At 48.7% G+C, this 20,432-nt stretch overlaps 1 protein-coding gene across 1 annotated transcript in view; it reads left to right on the plus strand.

Moving 5' to 3' along the window:
• Positions 1-19,667, plus strand: part of LOC133341329 (cytoplasmic dynein 1 heavy chain 1-like) — a 62,290-nt gene extending 42,623 nt beyond the window's left edge. The window contains 26 exon segments of the mRNA XM_061549868.1: positions 78-293; positions 858-1,070; positions 1,627-1,754; positions 2,182-2,335; positions 2,551-2,697; positions 2,908-3,058; positions 3,716-3,969; positions 4,431-4,565; positions 4,814-4,908; positions 5,307-5,481; positions 5,811-5,886; positions 7,075-7,229; positions 7,763-7,874; positions 8,373-8,433; positions 8,937-9,060; positions 9,455-9,568; positions 10,653-10,823; positions 11,233-11,450; positions 11,616-11,719; positions 12,228-12,292; positions 12,294-12,440; positions 13,209-13,362; positions 14,049-14,191; positions 14,496-14,664; positions 16,536-16,663; positions 17,623-19,667. Coding sequence (XP_061405852.1) covers positions 78-293; positions 858-1,070; positions 1,627-1,754; positions 2,182-2,335; positions 2,551-2,697; positions 2,908-3,058; positions 3,716-3,969; positions 4,431-4,565; positions 4,814-4,908; positions 5,307-5,481; positions 5,811-5,886; positions 7,075-7,229; positions 7,763-7,874; positions 8,373-8,433; positions 8,937-9,060; positions 9,455-9,568; positions 10,653-10,823; positions 11,233-11,450; positions 11,616-11,719; positions 12,228-12,292; positions 12,294-12,440; positions 13,209-13,362; positions 14,049-14,191; positions 14,496-14,664; positions 16,536-16,663; positions 17,623-17,751 — 3,738 coding nt within the window. The 3' untranslated portion in view covers positions 17,752-19,667.
• Positions 19,668-20,432: the final 765 nt, after the last annotated feature.

A 20,432-nucleotide genomic window follows, 5' to 3' on the forward strand; every position in this document is an offset into this window, starting at 1 on the left:
GGGATCGAACCCACAGCCTCCTGAATACCAGGCGAGGTAGTTAACATCTCGCCACCGCGGCCTCCTGTGCCCTGCAGTTGAACTACGCGGACATGCTGAAGCGCGTGGAGCCACTCCGAAATGAGCTGCTCAAGCTGGAGGAGGACGCGCAGGAGAACCAGGTGCGGGCGGATGAGGTGGAGCGCATGATCCGCCAGCTGGAAGACAGCATCGCACGCTACAAGGAGGAGTACGCGCTGCTCATCTCGCAGGCGCAGGCCATCAAGGCCGACCTCGCCACCGTCGAGGCCAAGGTGAGCGTGGGTGTTCGGGCCGCTTACACTTCAAGATCGCGCTTCCGGTTAGCACGGTTGGCTCTGTACGGTGTGAAAGAAGTTCAACATACATACGTACATGATGATCTGTAACCTCAAAGGATGTGTCAGAATTTAAGGCCTTCAATAGCTTGTCACCTTTTAGTCTTAGGGCACTGGCTGTTTTGTGTATTTCTTGCTTTTGTCTAGATTCAGTAGACGATTCACTTTGGCCTTCTTGTAAATTAAACCAAAATCTTCAAGACACCCAGACAGGTTTGTCTGTTATTATGCACTTGAACTCTGGAACTCGCTCCCGAAGCCAGTCAAGGACTCAATCACTAATTTGTCATCACATTTTAAGACTAGTGGTTACTTTAGTACATTGTAAAGTAACTTAGGGATGACTTGTGAAATATTTATTTGAGGGTTCTATTAATTGATATTCGTTTTATTTTCTTTCCACTTCTCGACGGTGACCTCTCAATTAACCCTGGTGCCACTCCCTGGTGACCCCTTCTCCCCCCCCACCTCCTCTCCCCTCCTTGCCCCCCACCCCAACAGGTGAACCGTAGCACAGCGCTGCTGAAGAGCCTGGCGGCGGAGCAGGACCGCTGGGAGCAGACGAGCGAGACCTTCAAGAGCCAGATGTCCACCATCGCTGGGGACTGCCTCCTGTCGGCCGCGTTTGTAGCCTACGCCGGCTACTTTGACCAACAGATGCGCCAGATGCTCTTCACCACCTGGACTCACTACCTGCAGCAGGCCAACCTGCAGGTACAAACCCCTGCTGCATCTCTGAAACAGAATTCCTCTTGTGAATCACGCATCTTTTGTTGAATGAGCTCGAACTAGTCTGTAAAAAACAATCTTAACGAAGCCCCCATTTTCGGTTCGGTTCTAGTCGAGTCGTGGCACACAGTGGTTGCTGTGAAATGGAGCGCAGTAACAACACTGACACGTGTGGTCGGGGTGGCATTTCTCATGCTTTCTGCATCATGTCGTGAGATGAAGCGTCAGTTCTAAACTATCGCATATTCGTGTATCACTTCTGTGCTAGAGGGATAGTTCACGGAATCTGCGTGAAACACCCCTAGTTCTGAAATACCGTCAATGACCTCTTATCCGCAATAGAGGGAGCTGCACTTTTCCCACTTACTCTGCTGCAGGGAGATGTTCATCTCGTGGTAATAAAAATAAAAATATTTAAAATAAAAAGTAATACATTCTCAGAGCTGATATGTATTCACCAAATGAAGTAAAATAAACCGACATTAAGATTGTTTTTTAAATGTATTTTCTAAAATGTTTGTTTTTTGATGTTGCTTCTTAGTTCCGCTCGGACATCGCACGCACCGAGTACCTCTCAAACGCCGACGAGAGGCTCCGCTGGCAGGCGAACTCGCTACCTTCCGACGACCTGTGCACGGAGAACGCCATCATGCTGAAGCGCTACAACAGGTGAGCACGTGCGCTCGCTTGTGCTCTCCGATACAACTATGTGATGCGTCATTTTTACGTTTAAAATGTCGGTGGTTTTTCGCTCAAAGCAGTGTGCGGGGGGGGGGGGGCAGCCCTCATCTCCACTTCACAGCCCTGAGCCAGTGGTGTAACTTCTGTGTACAGGAGGGCGAGTCTATCTTGTAGCACAACCGCTGGTTGATTCCCACGTAATGGAATTTGTTTTTATTAGCCCCATAAGAGATGAAAGTCTGCGTCAACCTCGGACCAGGATTTGAACTCGCCACCTTCCAATTTTCACGCTACGTACGCTACCCCCTCCGCCAACCTGCTTTAAAAAAAAAAATTACATTATGCAAGGTAATACTGCTTTCCGTTCTCATATCGTAACGTGAATTATTTTTTACCGCCACCACCTCCGTTATAGGTACCCTCTCATCATCGATCCGTCGGGCCAGGCGACCGAATTCATCATGAACGAGTTCAAAGATCGTAAGATCACGCGCACCAGCTTCCTGGACGACGCCTTCCGCAAGAACCTGGAGAGCGCCCTGCGCTTCGGGAATCCCCTGCTTGTGCAGGTGACCACCCTCGACTACACCATCGCGACGCATGCCCTAACAGTTGTGTTGTTGATGCCAGTGTGTGAGAGCATTGAGTGAGCTTGGGGTTTTCTTGAAATGTGATTCTGGCCTTGAATAGTTAACACTTTTCAGCGATGAATTTTCACGTACCCGGTATTTATGTTTTGTGAGTGGGGGTCGTGAACGCGTCACGCTTTGTGTTTCTGCTGCAGGACGTTGAGAGCTACGACCCGATCCTGAACCCGGTGCTGAACCGGGAGGTGCGGCGCACAGGCGGCCGCGTGCTCATCACGCTCGGCGACCAGGACATCGACCTGTCGCCGTCCTTCGTCATCTTCCTCTCCACCCGAGATCCCACGGTACCGCCCAATTTGTCTGTTGTTCTAAACTGGAATACGAAAACCACGAGACAATCGAGGCACTTTTTTGTTTCGTCTCCAAAACATTGTCGATTCACGGTGGTCCCCTGACCATTTTGCCTTCCCACATCTCCGCTCGTGACATTCGTTGAGTCCAAAATGAACGTGGTGTTCTCGCTGTATCTCTCTCTCTCTCTCGCTCGTTCACAGGCCGAGTTCCCGCCGGACCTGTGCTCGCGCGTGACCTTCGTGAACTTCACGGTGACGCGCAGCAGCCTTCAGAGCCAGTGCCTCAACGAAGTGCTCAAGGCTGAGCGACCGGACGTGGACGAGAAGCGCTCCGACCTCCTCAAGCTGCAAGGTCGGCAAGCTTGCCACACTGTCCCTCCATCGATACCACCCCACTGCTCCTGGGAAGCCTGCTCATAGACTAAAAACTATTTTAGTCACAAAACACGAGCCCGTTACAACACATTGCATAGCTTACTCTGCCAGGTGACATCGTCCGCGTGGTGATCCGGTCCGAATTGCTCAGGAATCGCACGCAGCTGAGGTGTGTGTTTTTGGCAGCTGGCAAAGGATGAAATGCCAGATGGAGAGAACTTTAGAGCCGCGTCGATCATTACTACTGTGACATCACGCGTTACCCTGTGTTTCGCCTCTCATTTGAACAACAAAGTATAGATAGGAGGTGGGCAGGCCAGGTTAGACTTGTACACCTGCCTGGATAGGTCAGTTCAATTGTTCGCAGGGTAGTCTAAACACGGATAAAGAGGCTTTCCTGCGTAAATAAATACGTGCATCAAATCGAGCAGGCAATGTTTGATTTTAGATTTGTATATGTTCAATCAAGTATATATTTCTGTAGATGTCTACCATCTATCACAAGCGTAAAGAAAAATGTGATTCAGGAATCCTGCCGTGACCCCAAAACTGTGACGATTCGTCAAATCGCAGAAGCCTTTAATTGCGACGCCCCCCCCCTGCCCTTTGCCCGTTCCGCGTTTCCGGCCTGCAGGCGAGTTCCAGCTGCGTCTGCGGCAGTTGGAGAAGTCGCTGCTGCAGGCGCTGAACGAGGTAAAGGGACGCATCCTTGATGACGACACCATCATCACGACGCTGGAGAACCTGAAGCGCGAGGCGGCCGAGGTGACGCGCAAGGTGGAGGAGACTGACGTGGTGATGGCCGAGGTGGAGGCCGTGTCGCAGCTGTACCTGCCCCTGTCCAAGGCCTGCAGCTCCATCTACTTCACCATGGAGTCCCTCAATCAGGTGAGGGGGTGGCAAAGGCGGTGGTGCCGATTCTAAAGGGGACAGCCATTGGGGTTTGATGGGTGGTGGTAGGTGATAGCTGGGAGCAGGATTAATAATAATAAAATCGAAAAACGTTAATTGAATCACGACCCTGAATTGACAATTCTTTGAATTACGAGGGGTGCGAAACAGCTTCTGCACAAGTCACGGGATCTGTAAAAAAATATATTTGTGGAAATTGGCAACGTAGACATAGATGTTCTACAGCGCTTCTTCTTTGATGTAATTTATATAAACAAGATTATTCTCTTGGAGTAGATGCGATTATCCATCGGTGACCTCTAGGTTCCACGAAAACGTAACTGTGAGAATCCCTGATTTTGAGTGAATCTTACATTTAACGCCTTCATGATGAACTCTTCTTTACATCTGTGTTTGTGTGTGTGTGTGTCTAAAAATGTGCTTGGTGTGGTGCACAGATCCACTTCCTGTACCAGTACTCACTGCAGCTGTTCCTGGACATCTACCATGCGGTTCTGTATGAGAACCCGCGGCTGCAGGGGGTGCGCGACCACACAGCTCGGCTCGACACCATCACCAAAGACCTCTTCCAAGTGCGGTTCGCAGCGCAGCGCTTTGGAACACGCGCGAGTGCTTGTACACCAACGCGGCACAGACAAACACACATTGGCACTGCCACTAGCATCTCCAATTAGCACGGTTGGCAACGTACGGTGTGAAATAACTTCAACATCATACATACACTATGATGGTACCTGCCTGCACATGAAGTAGCTCGCGTAACAAGGTATGGGCCGAGGACTCGCCGCGCTTAACGATATTTGCGCACGCGCGTGTGCAGGTTGTCTACAGCCGCGTGTCTCGTGGGATGCTGCACCAGGACCACGTCTCCCTGGCCGTGCTGCTCGCCCGCATCAAGCTCAAGGGCACCACCAGGTGTGTCACGGTGCAGCGATGCCCGGAAAGTCAAATTGGGTCACGGTCCGACCATCGTCAAAGGTTGCCTCGTTCCCTTGAGAATATCTCAGTGCCTCCCTCTAATATTCCGTCCGTGGGAAGCACACACGTGTTATCCATGGCTTTGGAAGCGGGGTTTGTGGATCGCGCAAGTATCAATCGCATGTGCATGTGTGATGTCCAACCTGCTGGGATGAAGGATTTATCTGTAGAGGGAAGTAGAGTAGAGCGAGGAGTTTCTGGGATCTCTGAGGATTTGTGGGCACATGTGCGCTCGTGTGGCGTGCTTGCTGGGTATGGACGTGTGGGTGCCTCTCTATACACGTGCACTTACCTTTGCTTATGTACATACCTGCGTGTGTGTGTTCGTACGTCAGTGAGCCGTCGTACGACGAGGAATTTCAGCACTTCCTGCGCGGGAAGGAGGTTGTGCTGAACGCTGCGAACCTCCCCAAGGTGAAGGGTCTCTCGGCCGAGCAGACGGAGGGTATGATGCGCCTGAGCCGCGTGCCAGCCTTCAACAACCTGCCGCTGCATGTCAAGGCCGACGAGGTGAGCCTATGCATGGGGCTGGTGTCTAGTTAACGAGCTTGGGTTAAGCGAAAGGCTCGTGTTTGGTTGGTTACTTGGGGATAAAGCTATTGTCTGGTTGCTTAGTTTGTGAGGGTTCTAGGTAGACTTCGTGTCTAGTTCACGAGTGTGGTCATGGTTCGTGATAGGGGGCAGGGTCTGGTTGTTAGAGCTAGGGGTGGCAAAGTTTGACCTTCACTGTTGGCGATGTGACGTCGACAATGCCAGCACAAATCACTGTCGTGTGAGGTTTAATGCTATTTCTCGTTCGCTCTCCCACCCCCAACCCGTCGTCCCCTGTGTCGCTTCAGCAATTCTACATCTGGCTGGAGATGGGCTCACCCGAGCACATGGTCCCCACCGTGTGGGACGTGGAAACGCCGCTCAGTGAGTGTGTGCAGTCACTCATGGCTGCACGCTGTGTGGGTGCCCCGGCTGTGTGATTTATTTTTTTTGCCCCTGTTATGAATCTACGAATTGGCACAATGCGTGGTCATGATGCAATTCAAGAATGGGTCAGTTTTCGTTTTTTTTAATTGTTGTGAATATAGTGCCTCTAGTGGCTGCATGGATTTAAATTACCAATTATGCGGAACGTAAATAAGTACAGCAATCTTACATGTACAATCTACCGTCAGTCCAAGAATCAAGTTTCATCAGTGAATTCATACATCCGTTACATGCCTAATACATATATTTATTCATCATAACCATGAGAGAGTCCATTGAGACCATTTCATTGTAGCAAGCTGGGGTGTGAGCGCTTGAACGCAACATCGACCTTTTCCAGGAGTTGGCAGTCCAAAAAGTATTGAGCTTTTAGTTCTGTCCCCTCGTGTGTGGGGGTATTCTCTAGATCCTCTGGTTTTCTCTCGCACACAAAACACTCAGTAATGTAATCGGCCAAACATCCCAGCACAGCATGCTCCTGAGAACGAGCCTTGAGACTTTCTTGGGTGAGTAAATACAATTGTTTGAATTTATAAGGGTTTGCAAAGCTTCAATGCATTCCAATTCAAATGTCAAACTCCTAGGCCAGTTGTATAAATACTCTTAGGTTTTTTCGGTAAAGTCACGTAGGTAAGTAAATAACTAATAAAACATACATAATAAAAATAATAGAAATTAAATAATAAATCACGACGTTTCGGAGGCAACAACAAGCTTCCGTCTTCAGGTGGAACTGTCACAGCACGATTGCTGTATCAAGTAAAGAGAAATCCCAAGAGACCCGACCTTGTATATATACTGGTTGAGGGGGAGTATGAATCCTTGTAGTCACGAAAGCTTCAAATCATTTGTATAAACACCGCTCACTTTGAGAGTCAGCTGGTTGGTTATTTCATTGCGTTGTCAGTGCCCAGAGGCTAGTTCCATGAAGCACATTTCATCTCAACATGTATTTTGCTATGAATGGCGAACTGAAGTAAAATTCTACTTGCACTGTTTATGCATCCGGCTCCAGGGCGCTGTCTCTGCTGTGGGTCGTTGATTTTGTGCGCCATTGCCTCTACCATGGTTGTGTTTGGCGGTGCTCGGAGACTCGTCGTAACGACTGCTTGTGCTGTCGTGCAGCCCCCTGCGGCCAGGCAATGTACCAGCTGCTGGCGATCCAGGCCTTCAGGCCCGACCGCCTGCTTGCCATGACGCACCTGTTTGTGGGCAAGGTGTTCGGCGAAGCTTTCGCATCAGAGCAGCAGATGGACCTGGGTGCCATCGTTGACGCGGAGGTGAGGACGGGCTTTTGTGTGTCGTGGGCAGCGCAATTGTAGTGGATAGCGCACTGTGCCAAGAACCCGGCAACCCGAGTTTGATTCGCGCTCATGGGCAACGCTCGTGGCAAGTATTTGAACCGGTGCTGGGCCCCTCCTCTCGGCTTTAGTGTGTAAACCTCAGCATTGGGGAAGCAGAGGATCTGGCCACCTACTTTCTAGTGTGCTGTACCAGCCTAAATAGGTGCTCGCTCACAGGACTTGCCCCAACAGTCTGTAAAAGGCAGACAACGAAGATCTTTGTCTTTTGTGTGTGCTCACCTGGTATGGAATGTGGAAAGAAAGGATAATACTGGGTCAGAGCGCCGAGCCGGCAACGCTGAGACTTCTGGGTTTAAACGTTCTCGGTTTCAGCCGCCAGCGACTAAAACAGATTCTATCGGTTTCGTCTCGGCGCACTATTACAGCGAATGCACTCTGCGGTTGGCACGCACGAACTCACGTTAATTGCGCGGAGCTGTTGTCATCATCATCGTCTTTGTTGTGGACAGGTAAAGCCCGGCACGCCGGTGCTCATGTGCTCCGTGCCCGGTTACGATGCCAGCGGGCAGGTGGAGGATCTCGCAACGGAGCAGAGCAAACCACTCACCTCCATCGCCATTGGTAAGGTCACACGGCCCACCCTTCCTCTCTCATTTTATTTCTCCTTCTTTAATCTCTTCCTCATTTTCGCTCGTGCCTCCTTGTCTCTTTCCTTCACGTCTTCCCACTGTGCGTGTGAGTTATTCCTATGTGAATGATCATCACACGTGTTCATTAGTGAGAATTATTCTCCCTGGCACTTTCTGCAGAGAATCCAAAAACTTATTTTACGACACTCTCCTGGTTTCTTTGGACAGCTATCTGAGCTGCAGTATGCAGAACCTCACAAAGGGGGAGGGGGGTGATACTTTATTCTTTGCACCCAGCTGCTGTGCACAGAATTTATAGTGCTCCTAAAGAATCAAGAGTGTATGGTGTGCAGTCTCCACACAGTCAATCAGTCCTTGTTCCAGCTACCTTTTGTGCCTGTGTTTTTCGGGGTTGAGCCGTCGGCGATTAAAAATTAACGGTGGATTCCGCTCCACCTTCTCTTTCTTCACCTCTGCTCGACCCACTCAGGCTCCGCCGAAGGCTTCAACCAGGCAGAGAAGGCCATTAACTCCGCCGTCAAGTCTGGCAGGTGGGGAGCAGTTCTGTTAACGGTCGTTAAGCGATAGCTGGTATTTATAGCACCTTGCAAAAGGCTTGAGTGTTTTGTTCAGTGCTTAATTGTTGTTGTCTGCAATTGCTGCTCGCTGGAATAAATACTGAACGCGAGTAAGGATCGATTATGTTGGGTGAGAGAAATTTCCTGAGACTCTACGAGCCAAACTTAAGGCTCCTCGAATGAAATGGGGCATCTGTGTCGAATGTGTCTGTGATTGATAGTTTCAGACAGCAGTAACATATTCCTGACGACAGGAATGCCATCCATGGACTCATGATAATTTTTCAACTTACACTGAACAAAGGTCAAAAGCCTAACCATTGCAGCGGTGCAGCAATGAGTTGCGTGTACAAATTATTTTAACGGATTGTTTAAGGTGGTGCCCATATGCCAGTCCTGCGGCTTACATTACGACCTCTTGACCTGCATCATGACCTCCTCCATCATGACCCTCGATCCCGGTGCCGCGTGCTCAGGTGGGTGATGCTCAAGAACGTTCACCTGGCGCCTGGCTGGCTCATGCAGCTGGAGAAGAAGCTGCACTCGCTGCAGCCGCACACCAACTTCCGCCTTTTCCTCACCATGGAGATCAACCCCAAGGTACGGCTCCTAACCCCTATGGGGGCAGAGGCAGTGCTTTGGGCAGTTGCTTGGGGTGTCTCAGGCTTTGAGTCATTGGTAATGAATGATGTTAAAAGAGCAGGGATGATTTGAGACGTGGAACACCTTCCCTCCTTTCTCTCCTTGTATTTCTCATCTGCCTTGTTTTTATTATTTCAATTCTTCTTGTTTCCCATTCCTCCTTGTCATTCCCATCTCTCATCTACGCTGGTCTTTATATCTCACTTGCATCACCCACTCTTTCTCAACTACCGTATCGACTATCCGTTAAAATTTTTTCCCATGTCTCTTACCTCTTCTTTATCTCTCTGATCGATCATTCCGTTCGATTCCCACTACCCCCATATCCCCCACCTCCCAATGTCTCTGACAGGTTCCGGTGAACCTGCTGAGGGCTGGCCGCAGCTTCGTGTTTGAGCCTCCGCCCGGCGTCAAGGCCAACATGCAGCGCACACTGAGCAGCGTGTCGGCCGCTCGCATGTGCAAGGTGAGGGTCATGGTGGGGGTGGTCGCCACCTTCACTGCTGTCACCCACTATTCCAAACCCCCACCCCCACGGCTCATGGCGACACGAGAACAGGGTTCACGATGCTTCATTACCCTTACGCAGACAGAACTGCATGTTAATTGTATTTAAGCATTAAATCTGCTGTGTTAAGCTGAAAATATGCTCAGCGCTGTTGGTGTCACGGCGATTATGTAATTAAACCCTTGACTCGTTACAAAAAAAATCGAGAGCCAATTTGCACCAATGACTGAGTTGCTTAATTTAGAAATGGGTGAGAAACCGTTGGGGTGAAATTTCCACTAACAATTTTTTTTATAAACTAATGAAATGGCACGAAATAGAATTATTATCATGTGTGTCCAGAGTCTCTTAATGAGCAATGCGCCACTCTCTTTTTTTATTTTTTGGTGAAAATGTGCCAATGGCTTCCATAACCAATAACTGGGCAAATGGCTGAAGTGCAATATTTATCAACCATTTATTTAAAGATGGGAATAATCTGGATGTAGTTCTCTAGCACGGAAATTCTAACTTTGTGTATCCCAAGAAAGCATTGGCACCTTCCTTGATGGCTCTGAACTAGTGGTGGAAGTTCCACGTTCATATGGCAAGAAGTCAGTCTATCTGTAGGACAACACTGATTACTATTAATGATAATAATGTTTTGTATTGTTTGGGTAACCCTTGCATCAGATGATTTTTTTTTGTACAGCCACGCAAGCAAAGCTTTTTAGAAACCAGACGTCCTTGAACCTTTTTAACCATATACCCCCATTTCTCTGTGGCTAATAAAACGTACGACCCAGAGAAGTGTGTTGGTATCAGTTGACCTAAATATGATTTTGCCGGTTAAACTGACTCAATAAATTTTTTTTTTTATAAACGCTTGTGACTCTACCCCCCTCTCATGGCAAAGGGGGTACCCTGATATAGGGGTTGTGACTCGACAAGGTGGGAACTGCTTCTGCAGATGAACTGCCGAGCGCATCGTCACTGCTGTCACGATGTTCCGGCATGCCCTGTGCTCGGGAAAATGTCACGCCCGCTTCCTACCGCACCACAGGCCCCGGGCGAGCGGGCGCGACTCTACTTCCTGGTGGCGTGGTTCCACGCTGTGGTGCAGGAGCGCCTGCGCTACGCGCCGCTTGGCTGGGCCAAGAAGTACGAGTTCAGTGACTCCGACCTGCGCTCGGCGTTCGACACGGTCGACACGTGGCTCGACGATACCGCCAAGGTGCTGTCACCCCCCCCTTCTCTTCTTCGTCATCCTTTCTTCGTCCATCGCTGTGCGCCTCTCGTCCATGCACCCCCCCCACCCCACCTCCCCGGCTCCTCATCCAGCCCAGCTCCCCCTGGTCCACTCCTACGTTCCACTCGTTAATTCCACGCTCCTCTTGCACAAAGGCAGAGTCGTTGACGGCAAAAACAAGTGAACAGCTTGTTGTCTCGTCGAAAGTGTGATCGTGCTTTATGTTCACCGTAACTATGTCTACACAATCATCGTTTTGAATCTCGTAAAATGGTTATCCATCCAGTTGTTTTTGCCGCAACTCGCTTAATATACACGTGCATGCCTTTCCCTTCAGTGTAAAACTTGGCATCTGAAGCATCGATTGCTGCTGCCGCTGCTCTCCACACCGCAGGGCCGGCAGAACATCTCGCCGGACAAGGTGCCGTGGACGGCGCTCAGGACCCTCATGTCGCAGTCGATCTACGGCGGCCGCATCGACAACGAGTTCGACCAGCGGCTCCTCAACACCTTCATCAATCGCCTCTTCACGACGGCGAGCTTCGACGGTGACTTCCGGCTCGTCCGGATGGTGGACGGGAAATCTGACATCCTCATGCCGGACGGCATACGGTACGAGAAAATCCCGTGCAGTGCAAGGGATGATAGGGTCCCGCGGCCAATGCTGTTTTTGCAGTATCCGCTTGGGAGTTTGAGGGCGATGGTACTTGTGTACATTTGTGTGTATTTGCTCACCGCTGTGCGTATGTTCTTGGTGTGTGCATGTGGGTGAGACAGGCGGGAGGAATTTGTGCAGTGGGTGGAGATGTTGCCCGACAACCAGACGCCATCCTGGCTCGGTCTCCCCAACAATGCCGAGAAGCTTCTGCTCACCACGCAAGGTAGGGCAACCGAGTGACGTCGCGTGTGGATGTATATGCACACGTGCACATATGTCCACACAACTCTGGCATGTGCACAGCGCACGCGCAAATATATTTACATACTTCTGCATACAAACTCCCACGCATGTCTGTATATACAGCACATACAAACTGACAAATTCATATATGCACAACACACGCACTTGCATGCGCACACACAACACAAACAACGGCACGCACGTACCCCCTAATCCCCAATCGTCGCACGGCGCACACCACTTCACCAAAATTCCAGCCAATACCACCGACAGAGACATGAGTATTCCCCTTGTTTTCAAAAGCATCGAAATATCCCGAATGTTGCCCCCCTACGTGAGTAGGGCAGTGAGCTCACAACCACCTTCCCTTGCCCCGTGGGCACCTGGCCCCTTGGGCTTGTTGTCTACAGAATACTTCACGCTTTTTATAATGAAAAAAAGATTTAAAAAACATCTAAAGACCGTCGGTCTCCACTCTCAACCGCCAGGCACGGACATGCTGAGCAAGCTGCTCAAGATGCAGCTGCTGGAGGACGAGGAGGACCTGGCTCATCAAGCGCCCTGAGAAGAAGCGGCGCCCCAGCTCCACGTCGGACGGCCGACCCGCGTGGATGCGCACGCTGCACACGACGGCGCTCAACTGGCTGGGCCTCGTGCCGGACGCGGTGGGGCTCCTCAAGCGCACCGTCGAGAACATAAAGGTGAGGCCGCGGCCCGGGCCAAGTGTGGCCAGCGATGTCTGTGAGCGGTGGGACTTAGCGGGTGACCGGGTGGTTCGGGGTGGCTGATAATGTTTGTCATGGACTTTTGTTGAAGCCAGTTTCCAGGTCACAAATCTTGAATTTCAGATACCTGTGGTTAAACTGGGTTGTCAATGGTAACGAGGTGATGGTCATCTCAGGCTTATCACCAATGAGTGGATAAAAAAACCCCATCGTATTACAATCAGTATATTGCAATCTATGGAGATGACAACAGATTAACTTTATATGTGTGACGTTGCAATTGAAGTGACCTTGTAAATAGTTATGTCAGCACCTCCCAGTGACCATTATTATTAATATACATTTTATTGTTTACCCAAGAAAGCCACATTCTTTTTCAAGATTGTTTTTCAAGTTTTTGCAGTAAGGGAGCAGTGTTGCTTTGTGTAACCCAAATTAAGTAATTCGCAGATACATTTTTCAGTGCTTGGGATGTTTTACCAATAACATACCACTAACATTTTCAGTTGACATGGGGCAATGATACAGTGCTTGCTGCTGGGAATTGCAAATGGAAATGTCATCATCTCATAACGTGACAATCGTATGCATAATTAAAATATAATTGGCGTCGATGAAAACAATTCTATAACTTCGTGGTGTCTCGCCACTTGCACTCCGCGGCTCGGGGCTCGCGGCGCCAGTGCACGGCCCTCATTCCCTCTTCCCTCCCACCCCCTTCCTTTACCCGTCGCGCCCTGCCAGGATCCGCTCTTCCGCTTCTTCGAGCGCGAGGTGAACACGGGCATGAAGCTGCTGCAGGTGGTGCGCGGAGACCTTAAGGACGTAGTGCATGTGTGCGAGGCCAAGAAGAAGCAGACCAACTACCTGCGCACGCTCATCAGCCAGCTCGTCAAGGGTGAGCGCCTCCCCCGAGTGTTGCCACATGCGTGCCCTTCCCTTGCTCCAAAGGGAAAGGGGCGCCGTCGTAGAATGCCTTTGCGTCGCAAGGAAAGAGCGCCCCAGGCAATCGTGTTCTGGAATTTTCACCTTGCTCCCCAGATCAACCTGATCTCGTCAGATCTCGGACGCTACGAGCAGAGTTGAGATTGGTTAGTACTTGGGTGGGGAAGACTCCTCTGGAATACCAGGTGATGGAGGCTTGGGTTGCGAGGTGGCCAGTGAGATTGATTCTTGAATCTGTCATTGCGGAGCTTTGATATATGTTGCCCCTGTCACGTGCGTGTTTTATCTACGTAATTTTGTTTGTTCCCGTGTGCGTGTTTTCGGAGTGGTAGTGAAGTGGTTTACATGCTCTGCTCCAATCCCAGCCAGGCTGGTTTCTCCTCTGAGCCATGCACAACATGGGTCGCAAGTGGGATTTGAACCATTCCTGTGTCTCCCATCTCTTGACTTAACCTTAAATAAACATCCTGGTGCATTGGGTAAACATCACCACTGGGGGAGAGAAAGGTGGATGGGTGCGATGCTGGATATCACCGCCCCCTCATGCGCCATGCCAGCTTTAATAGGTTCTCGCAAACACTCTACTAAATGCTATGCGGGGGAGGAAACTTTCATCTTTGTGTGTGTTCTTTGTCTTAGGCATAATTCCACGTAGCTGGGGGCTGTACACGATTCCCGCCGACATGACGGTGCTGCAGTGGGTGTCTGACTTCAGTGATCGCGTCAAGCAGCTGCAGCACATCTCAGAGCGTGCGGCAAGCGGCGGCGCCAAGGAGCTCAAGGTGGGGGCGACACCCCGCCCGCCCCGACTTCCCCACCACTCGCGCCCACACATTCGCACGCCCACCCACCCACACCTTTCACTCTTTGCAAGAGAGACCTAGAACACATCGTCATCATTAGCAATCTTCTTGGCTGATGTATATGCAGAGCAAGAACTACAATTTCCCATTCATGTGGGGTCAAACCAGAATGTGAAATTGTAGTCGTTGCTCTATCAATTAACCACGATCGACACAAAGCTATCGACGAAGGCTCACCCACGATGGCTGATGATGGTCACGATGATGACGGTTTTCCCGACAGAACCTGCACGTGTGGCTGGGCGGCTTGTTTGTGCCGGAGGCATACATCACGGCCACGCAGCAGTACGTGGCACAGGCCAACAGCTGGTCACTGGAGGAGCTGGCGCTGGAGGTGTCTGTGACGAGCCTACAGCACGCCGCCCTTGACTCCTGCAGCTTTGGCGTCACAGGTTCGTCACGCTTCCCAGCCACCACACACATCCCCCTGCCCCTACACCCTCACTGTGCCCGCTCACATCGCGTGGCCGGGTGGCTGCAGTCGAAGAGCTAAGCTTCATAATCGCAAACGTCTGTGATTTGGGTTTTGAAGTTGGATGTCGTACTCTGCCTCCTATTCAGTTGGCTCTTAATGGTCGTATTGGGCCACTGAGTCAGCACTAAGATGATGGAGGTCAAAATCAGGACACTTAAACATGATTAAACAATGTATTTTTTTCGTTGATTGTCTCACCCAATCACCAATAACTGCAATGTATATTAATTGAGATATGGTTATGCACTTAGCTTTTAAACTAGCCCCACTCAGGATATTAACATATCTAAGTGCTTAGCTTACCCCTCTTCGCTCCCTGTGGAGCATAAGGCCACCACAAGCCCACGTCATGCCGGACCGTCTTTAGCAGCTTTCTCTGCTTCACCCCAAGACAGCCCCCGTGGTCTTTAGATATCTAAGTGCACCAGGCTCTAAATTTGCAAACTTCTAAGGTTATCCCTAAATTGCTCAATTGGGATTATATATGGCAAACATCACCCCCTACTGGCAAAATAATTGACGATGGTCACAATGATGACGTTTTTTTAGAAACGTTTTGAGAATATTTGGCTGCTATAAATTTCCGATAGATGATAAGCCACTTTGTCGAGCAGTCATTTGTTGCCAGGTCGCTTCTGAAAAAAAGCTGGAAAGCTCCGTGGGTCTTGCCCAGTAAAATTTTAAAATGAATTCAGTTTAATTACCCGTTTGCAGGTCAGGTGCTAAGTCACATTATGCCCAAAGGGAGCAGTTGCCACTGGTGATGACCCTTAAAGATGTGTTGAAATCGGATGTCATGTAAAGCGCTCGGAGACACCCCGACCCAAAGGACAGGGGTTGCTCTATCAGGAACAAATCATCTTCATTATCCATTATTACCAGTGGATGATGGACACGCGGTGAACTGCTCTTCCAATAGAAAAATGAGTGCCGCCCTGTGTTGCTGCTGCGTTAAAGTCATAGCATTGCCTCCATAAATTGTTCGATGGTGTCCTCTTCTCGGGCGGTTCACGAGCTTGGCTTTCTGTTGGCTTGTGGAGTTCAATTCGTGATGTTGATTTGCCTTGTGATGTGGTTATCTCGTGATAAGTTATCTGGTCATCTAATAAAACCTATCCTTGTGCTTGCCATAATCCATTTTTACGTGCACAACTGAATGCGTGCGTCTGATTTATACATATTAAATATTCATGTAAATTATGTGAATTCTACAAATTCACAGCGGTCTGCATTTATCAAGCAGGACCATTATCGACTCCCGAATAAAATTGCACCCCTGAATCACGATTCTCTGAATTATTTACGCTAGGAATCATTATGGCTCTACCGATAGCAACATGTTTGGTGATGTGTTTTTATTACCGCCGTGTGAATACAATTGAGTGTAGCTATAAATAATGCAATTAGATGCTTGGAAGGCGATGGCATGTAGCCATGTTACATGGCCATGTTGCATAGCTCTGCCTCGACCCTTCCACGGTCTCAATAGCATGCAGACTATTGAAGTATTTAAAATTGGTTTGTATTTAATTATTATGTATTTCTTAATTTTCATATCTCCTTAAATTTGAACTGTATGCGTGCGTTTTTTTCCTGTTTGTAATATGTAAGCTTCCCTAATTTATATTTGACACGTTTACATTTTTTGTTTTCTTCAATCTAAAAGTGGTGTTTGAAGCGAAGGCGGGGGGGAGGGTGCGGGGGAGCTCGTAAACACGTGTAGCATTAATTAAATAAAGACGGAGGCGCTTCGCCCGTAACCGCCTGATCCTCGTCCCCCTGGAGCAGGCTTGAAGCTGCAGGGGGCCGCGTGCAACAACAACAAGCTGTCGCTGTCCTCCGCCATCTCCTCCGACCTGCCCCTGACGCAGCTGCGCTGGATCCGACAGACGTTGGCCCAGGCCAAAACAAACCTGGTATGTCCCCGTCGGTGGCTCCGTGGTGCCCCCTTTGTATGCCTCGCCGCTCTGCATCCATCATTGTCCGAGTCTATCCCAATTTCTTGGGAGATTTGGCTCGAGTGCTTGCGGCAAGTGCTGGAGATTAAACGTCTATCTTGGAGTTCTTGTTTAAACTTACGAGTTAAACGATTTTTATATGTGATGCTGGTGGCAGTGGTGCACAAATACAAAATAAACGTCGAGAGAGATGGTCTCTCTTCTATGAAAAATGGTTATTGCCCAAAAGGTTTTCCGCTACATATTTTCTTTATTGCGGTATTATTGACAAGTTGGTTGAGTTTTTTGTTGTTTTAAGCTGTAGATAAGGGCTCACTTTGCCGAGCAGTCTCTCGTAAGCAGTGCATGAGTTGAGATCAGTTATTTATCTCACTTGTCAGTATACCCAGAGGTGGGAACACTCAGTGGTGTTTTTTTTAAGGCCTGTAACCTCAGATAATATTTGGATAACCGTCAAAAAGTTTAACATTTGTTGACCGTATAACGAAATCGGTCTGTACCACCCAGAGGTTTACCAATTTAGTTTGGGAGCAGTTTCTGCTGCAGTCTGTAAACTACGGTATAATATACATTATTTAAAGTATTAATATAAAATGTATTTTATTGGTTAGATAAAATCGTAAACTTGAATAGGAATTTAGTACTGTTTTAATTAAATAGTTGTTTATTAACGCTGATGTATACATCCGTGCAAAGCATAAACGCGTATCTTATTATCTCGTGAATGTATTGATAGTTTGTTCCGTGTTTATATCCATTCTGTTTGTTTACTGCAACTGTGTCTCCATTATTTTTTAAATTTGTTTTTAATGACAACATGCGGACGAACTTATTGTATTTACGGTGGACACTCTTGGAATCACGCAAGAGTGATGGGTGCGTTTTTTTGACGCCGCTGCCTGCGTGTCCCCCCCCAGGTGACGCTGCCCGTGTACCTGAACTTCACGCGCGCCGACCTCATCTTCACCATCGACATGGAGATCGCCACCAAGGAGGAACCGCACAGCTTCCACGAGCGCGGCGTCGCCGTGCTGTGCGCCGAGTAAATCCCCCCACAACCTGCCGCCTTGCCCGTCGCGTTCTCCGTGCACGCCGTCGCCAGCCAATGAAATCCTTCCTCGTCTCCCGCTGCTGTCACACCCTTCACGTCGCCATGCCTCGACTCTCCATCCCTACATTTTTGCAAGACTGGCGTTCACCACATCCCTCTCTTTTCAGCATCGGCATCGGCGCTGTATAGTCACCATTGGCTCTCCCCTAATAATAGCGTCACTACCGTATCATCGACATCAACGCTGTTGTTCACTTCACTAACAATTCCTGTCCACCTCACCACTCCACCTTTCACATGGCCAATGTGCCATCTATACCTTCTCTCCTATAAACAACATCGCTTCTCCATATCTCCACTTTGTCATCAACTCATTCACCAACCCATCTCTCCTCACCAAAAACACCCATCATTATCACCACCACCACCCCTTTTTCACCACTCCCTGCACACCATCAGTACCATCATCCTTTTCTCACCACCCTCATTGCTGGTCGTGCGATACTCACACTCCAGAAACCCCCAAGGGAGGGGGTGGGACTGTTCTTTGTTCTCAGAGCGGCGTCATGTGGGTTTTTCGACACCTTACTGGGCACGTTGATGGTCAGGCCGTGACCGGGAAAACCTTCTCCTGCTGACATTTGTAGCATTAGCACTTGACCAATTATATTATGAATCCCCTGACGAGCCAGACGAGTGGCTCTGCTGGCGAAAGCCTGGTTACATGTTCTGTACGCTCCGGAGACTCGGACTCCAGAGCTGGGTTTGGGTTTGGTTTTTATATCAGAAGGATCAGAGTAAGTGTTTGTGAAGGCTTGAGATGAGATGTTGATTGATTTCAATTTCCCTTCGTTGGGGAATTTTTTTTTAAAGATTGACACGAGAGTGGTTGCAGCAAAGAGGCGCAAAATCGGCACAACGGCTACATTTTGGAGGCTGCCATATCAATGACCGTTCACCTGTAGAGATTTATTCAGGCCATAGCATTCTGTTTTATTATTTTCCATAGCGATGCAAGAGTAGTCCTCTCACCCCAATTGTCACCCTATCGTGCTTTTCGTCATTGCAGTGGGAAAAAATAAATGAAATTCTGTGGAGGTGGTTTCGTTGAACAGAAGCCAAATAAGGAGATCCCTTATATTTTCACATCGATGGAAATTAATTGCGGGTCGCTGTTATTGATCTCACTGAAAGTGATCGGTCATCACATTGGTCATTATCTGAAAGTGATGGTCTCTGTCTGAAAGATCCCTATAGAAGTGATTGCCAGTTGTGTTTGCAGCAGCATACTTGACCGGTTTTACAAAGATCATGCCATTTTTGAAGCGCCACATGCCGTTTTAGTAGGCGTGTAACGATTCGACGATTAAAATGTATAAATTTGTTCACGATACGTTTATCAAATGATGCAGGTAAGAATCGTAATTTTGATTCGTATACATTGGCATTATTGATTCCTTATAAACCTTGCAGACAATTCGAGGCTTGATGTTTACAAAAATTAGAAAAATGCGATTATCGAATCAAATTGCAACCCCTGACTCGTGTAACTTAACATTATGGGGGGAGGGGGGTTTGCGAATTGTTACACGGCTACCAATTGGTCGATTGTGGGCAATCGGTCACCAGCCAGCTTGTTAAAAGTTGGTGCCGAGTGCCTACAGGGACTGCGGCATTATATCGTCTCGTGAGAACCCTACGCTGCTGGAGAGCAGTGTCTGGGTGCTGGAGAGTGAGGAGAATGTTGGCATTTGGCAAGTTTCCGTTCTGAGTTTTGTCTCTAGAAATAACGAGTGAGAAGGTTTGAGGTGTCGGTCCAAAGATTGTTCAGAGAGGTCCATCGGAACTTTTAACCAAGGCAATTATAACCGCTTTTTCTGCAGATATTACCTAATAAATTGCTATCCCTGCGACGTGTGTGCGGTGTTTGTGTGCGAGCATTATAGTTGTTTGAGTTTCTCTTGAACCCAACTGTGGCAACAGATGAACTTCAGGTGCAGTTGTGCACCATGAGAAAATGAGCAAAGAAACATGTATTTACAGAGGAAATTGTAAATCCTTTATTTACCAAGAGAAACCATCCCCAGGTCTCCTCGGGCAGTTGTTATTTTTCAGTTTGGTTCTTCTTTGGAATGTTTGGCCAATTCCATGCTTTTTTACATCTAGATTTGAATGAAAATAATATTGACTTGAGTCTTCACGGGGAGTAAAAATTTGTAGAAAATTCAACAAGGGACCTGTGGTAGTGGCGTACACATTTAAAAATGCACAACTTTGTTAACACTGCCCTTATTGGAAAATTAGACGTAACACACTAACGTTTTGAGCAATGGGTCTTGTTCTGCAGAGCCATTGCCTGAATAATGAGCCTATTATATTTACATTTTCTCCCTGTAAAAAAAAGACTCTTCATAATGAAAATGTTAAGTTTTGTAATTAATTATAATGCGGGAATATGGTAAAAAAAGCAGCACCATGGGGTGACGTGGTATTCGCCATGCATCCAATCTTAGCAGCTGCCAAGTCTTGAAACGGGTGTGACCTTTTACGCCAAAGTCAGATCCGAGTGCTCCGTGAAGATTTGCTGCTGCTGCCGCCACATCCCTGAGACGGATGGTTTTGTTTAGGGACCTCTTTGTCTCGAAATTCGCGAGTGTGCAACAGAGAGCGTGACGC

The sequence above is a fragment of the Lethenteron reissneri genome, chromosome 11 (genome assembly GCF_015708825.2).
Source record: "Lethenteron reissneri isolate LAM-NWPU_2019-01 chromosome 11, ASM1570882v1, whole genome shotgun sequence".
Lineage (NCBI taxonomy): Eukaryota > Metazoa > Chordata > Hyperoartia > Petromyzontiformes > Petromyzontidae > Lethenteron > Lethenteron reissneri.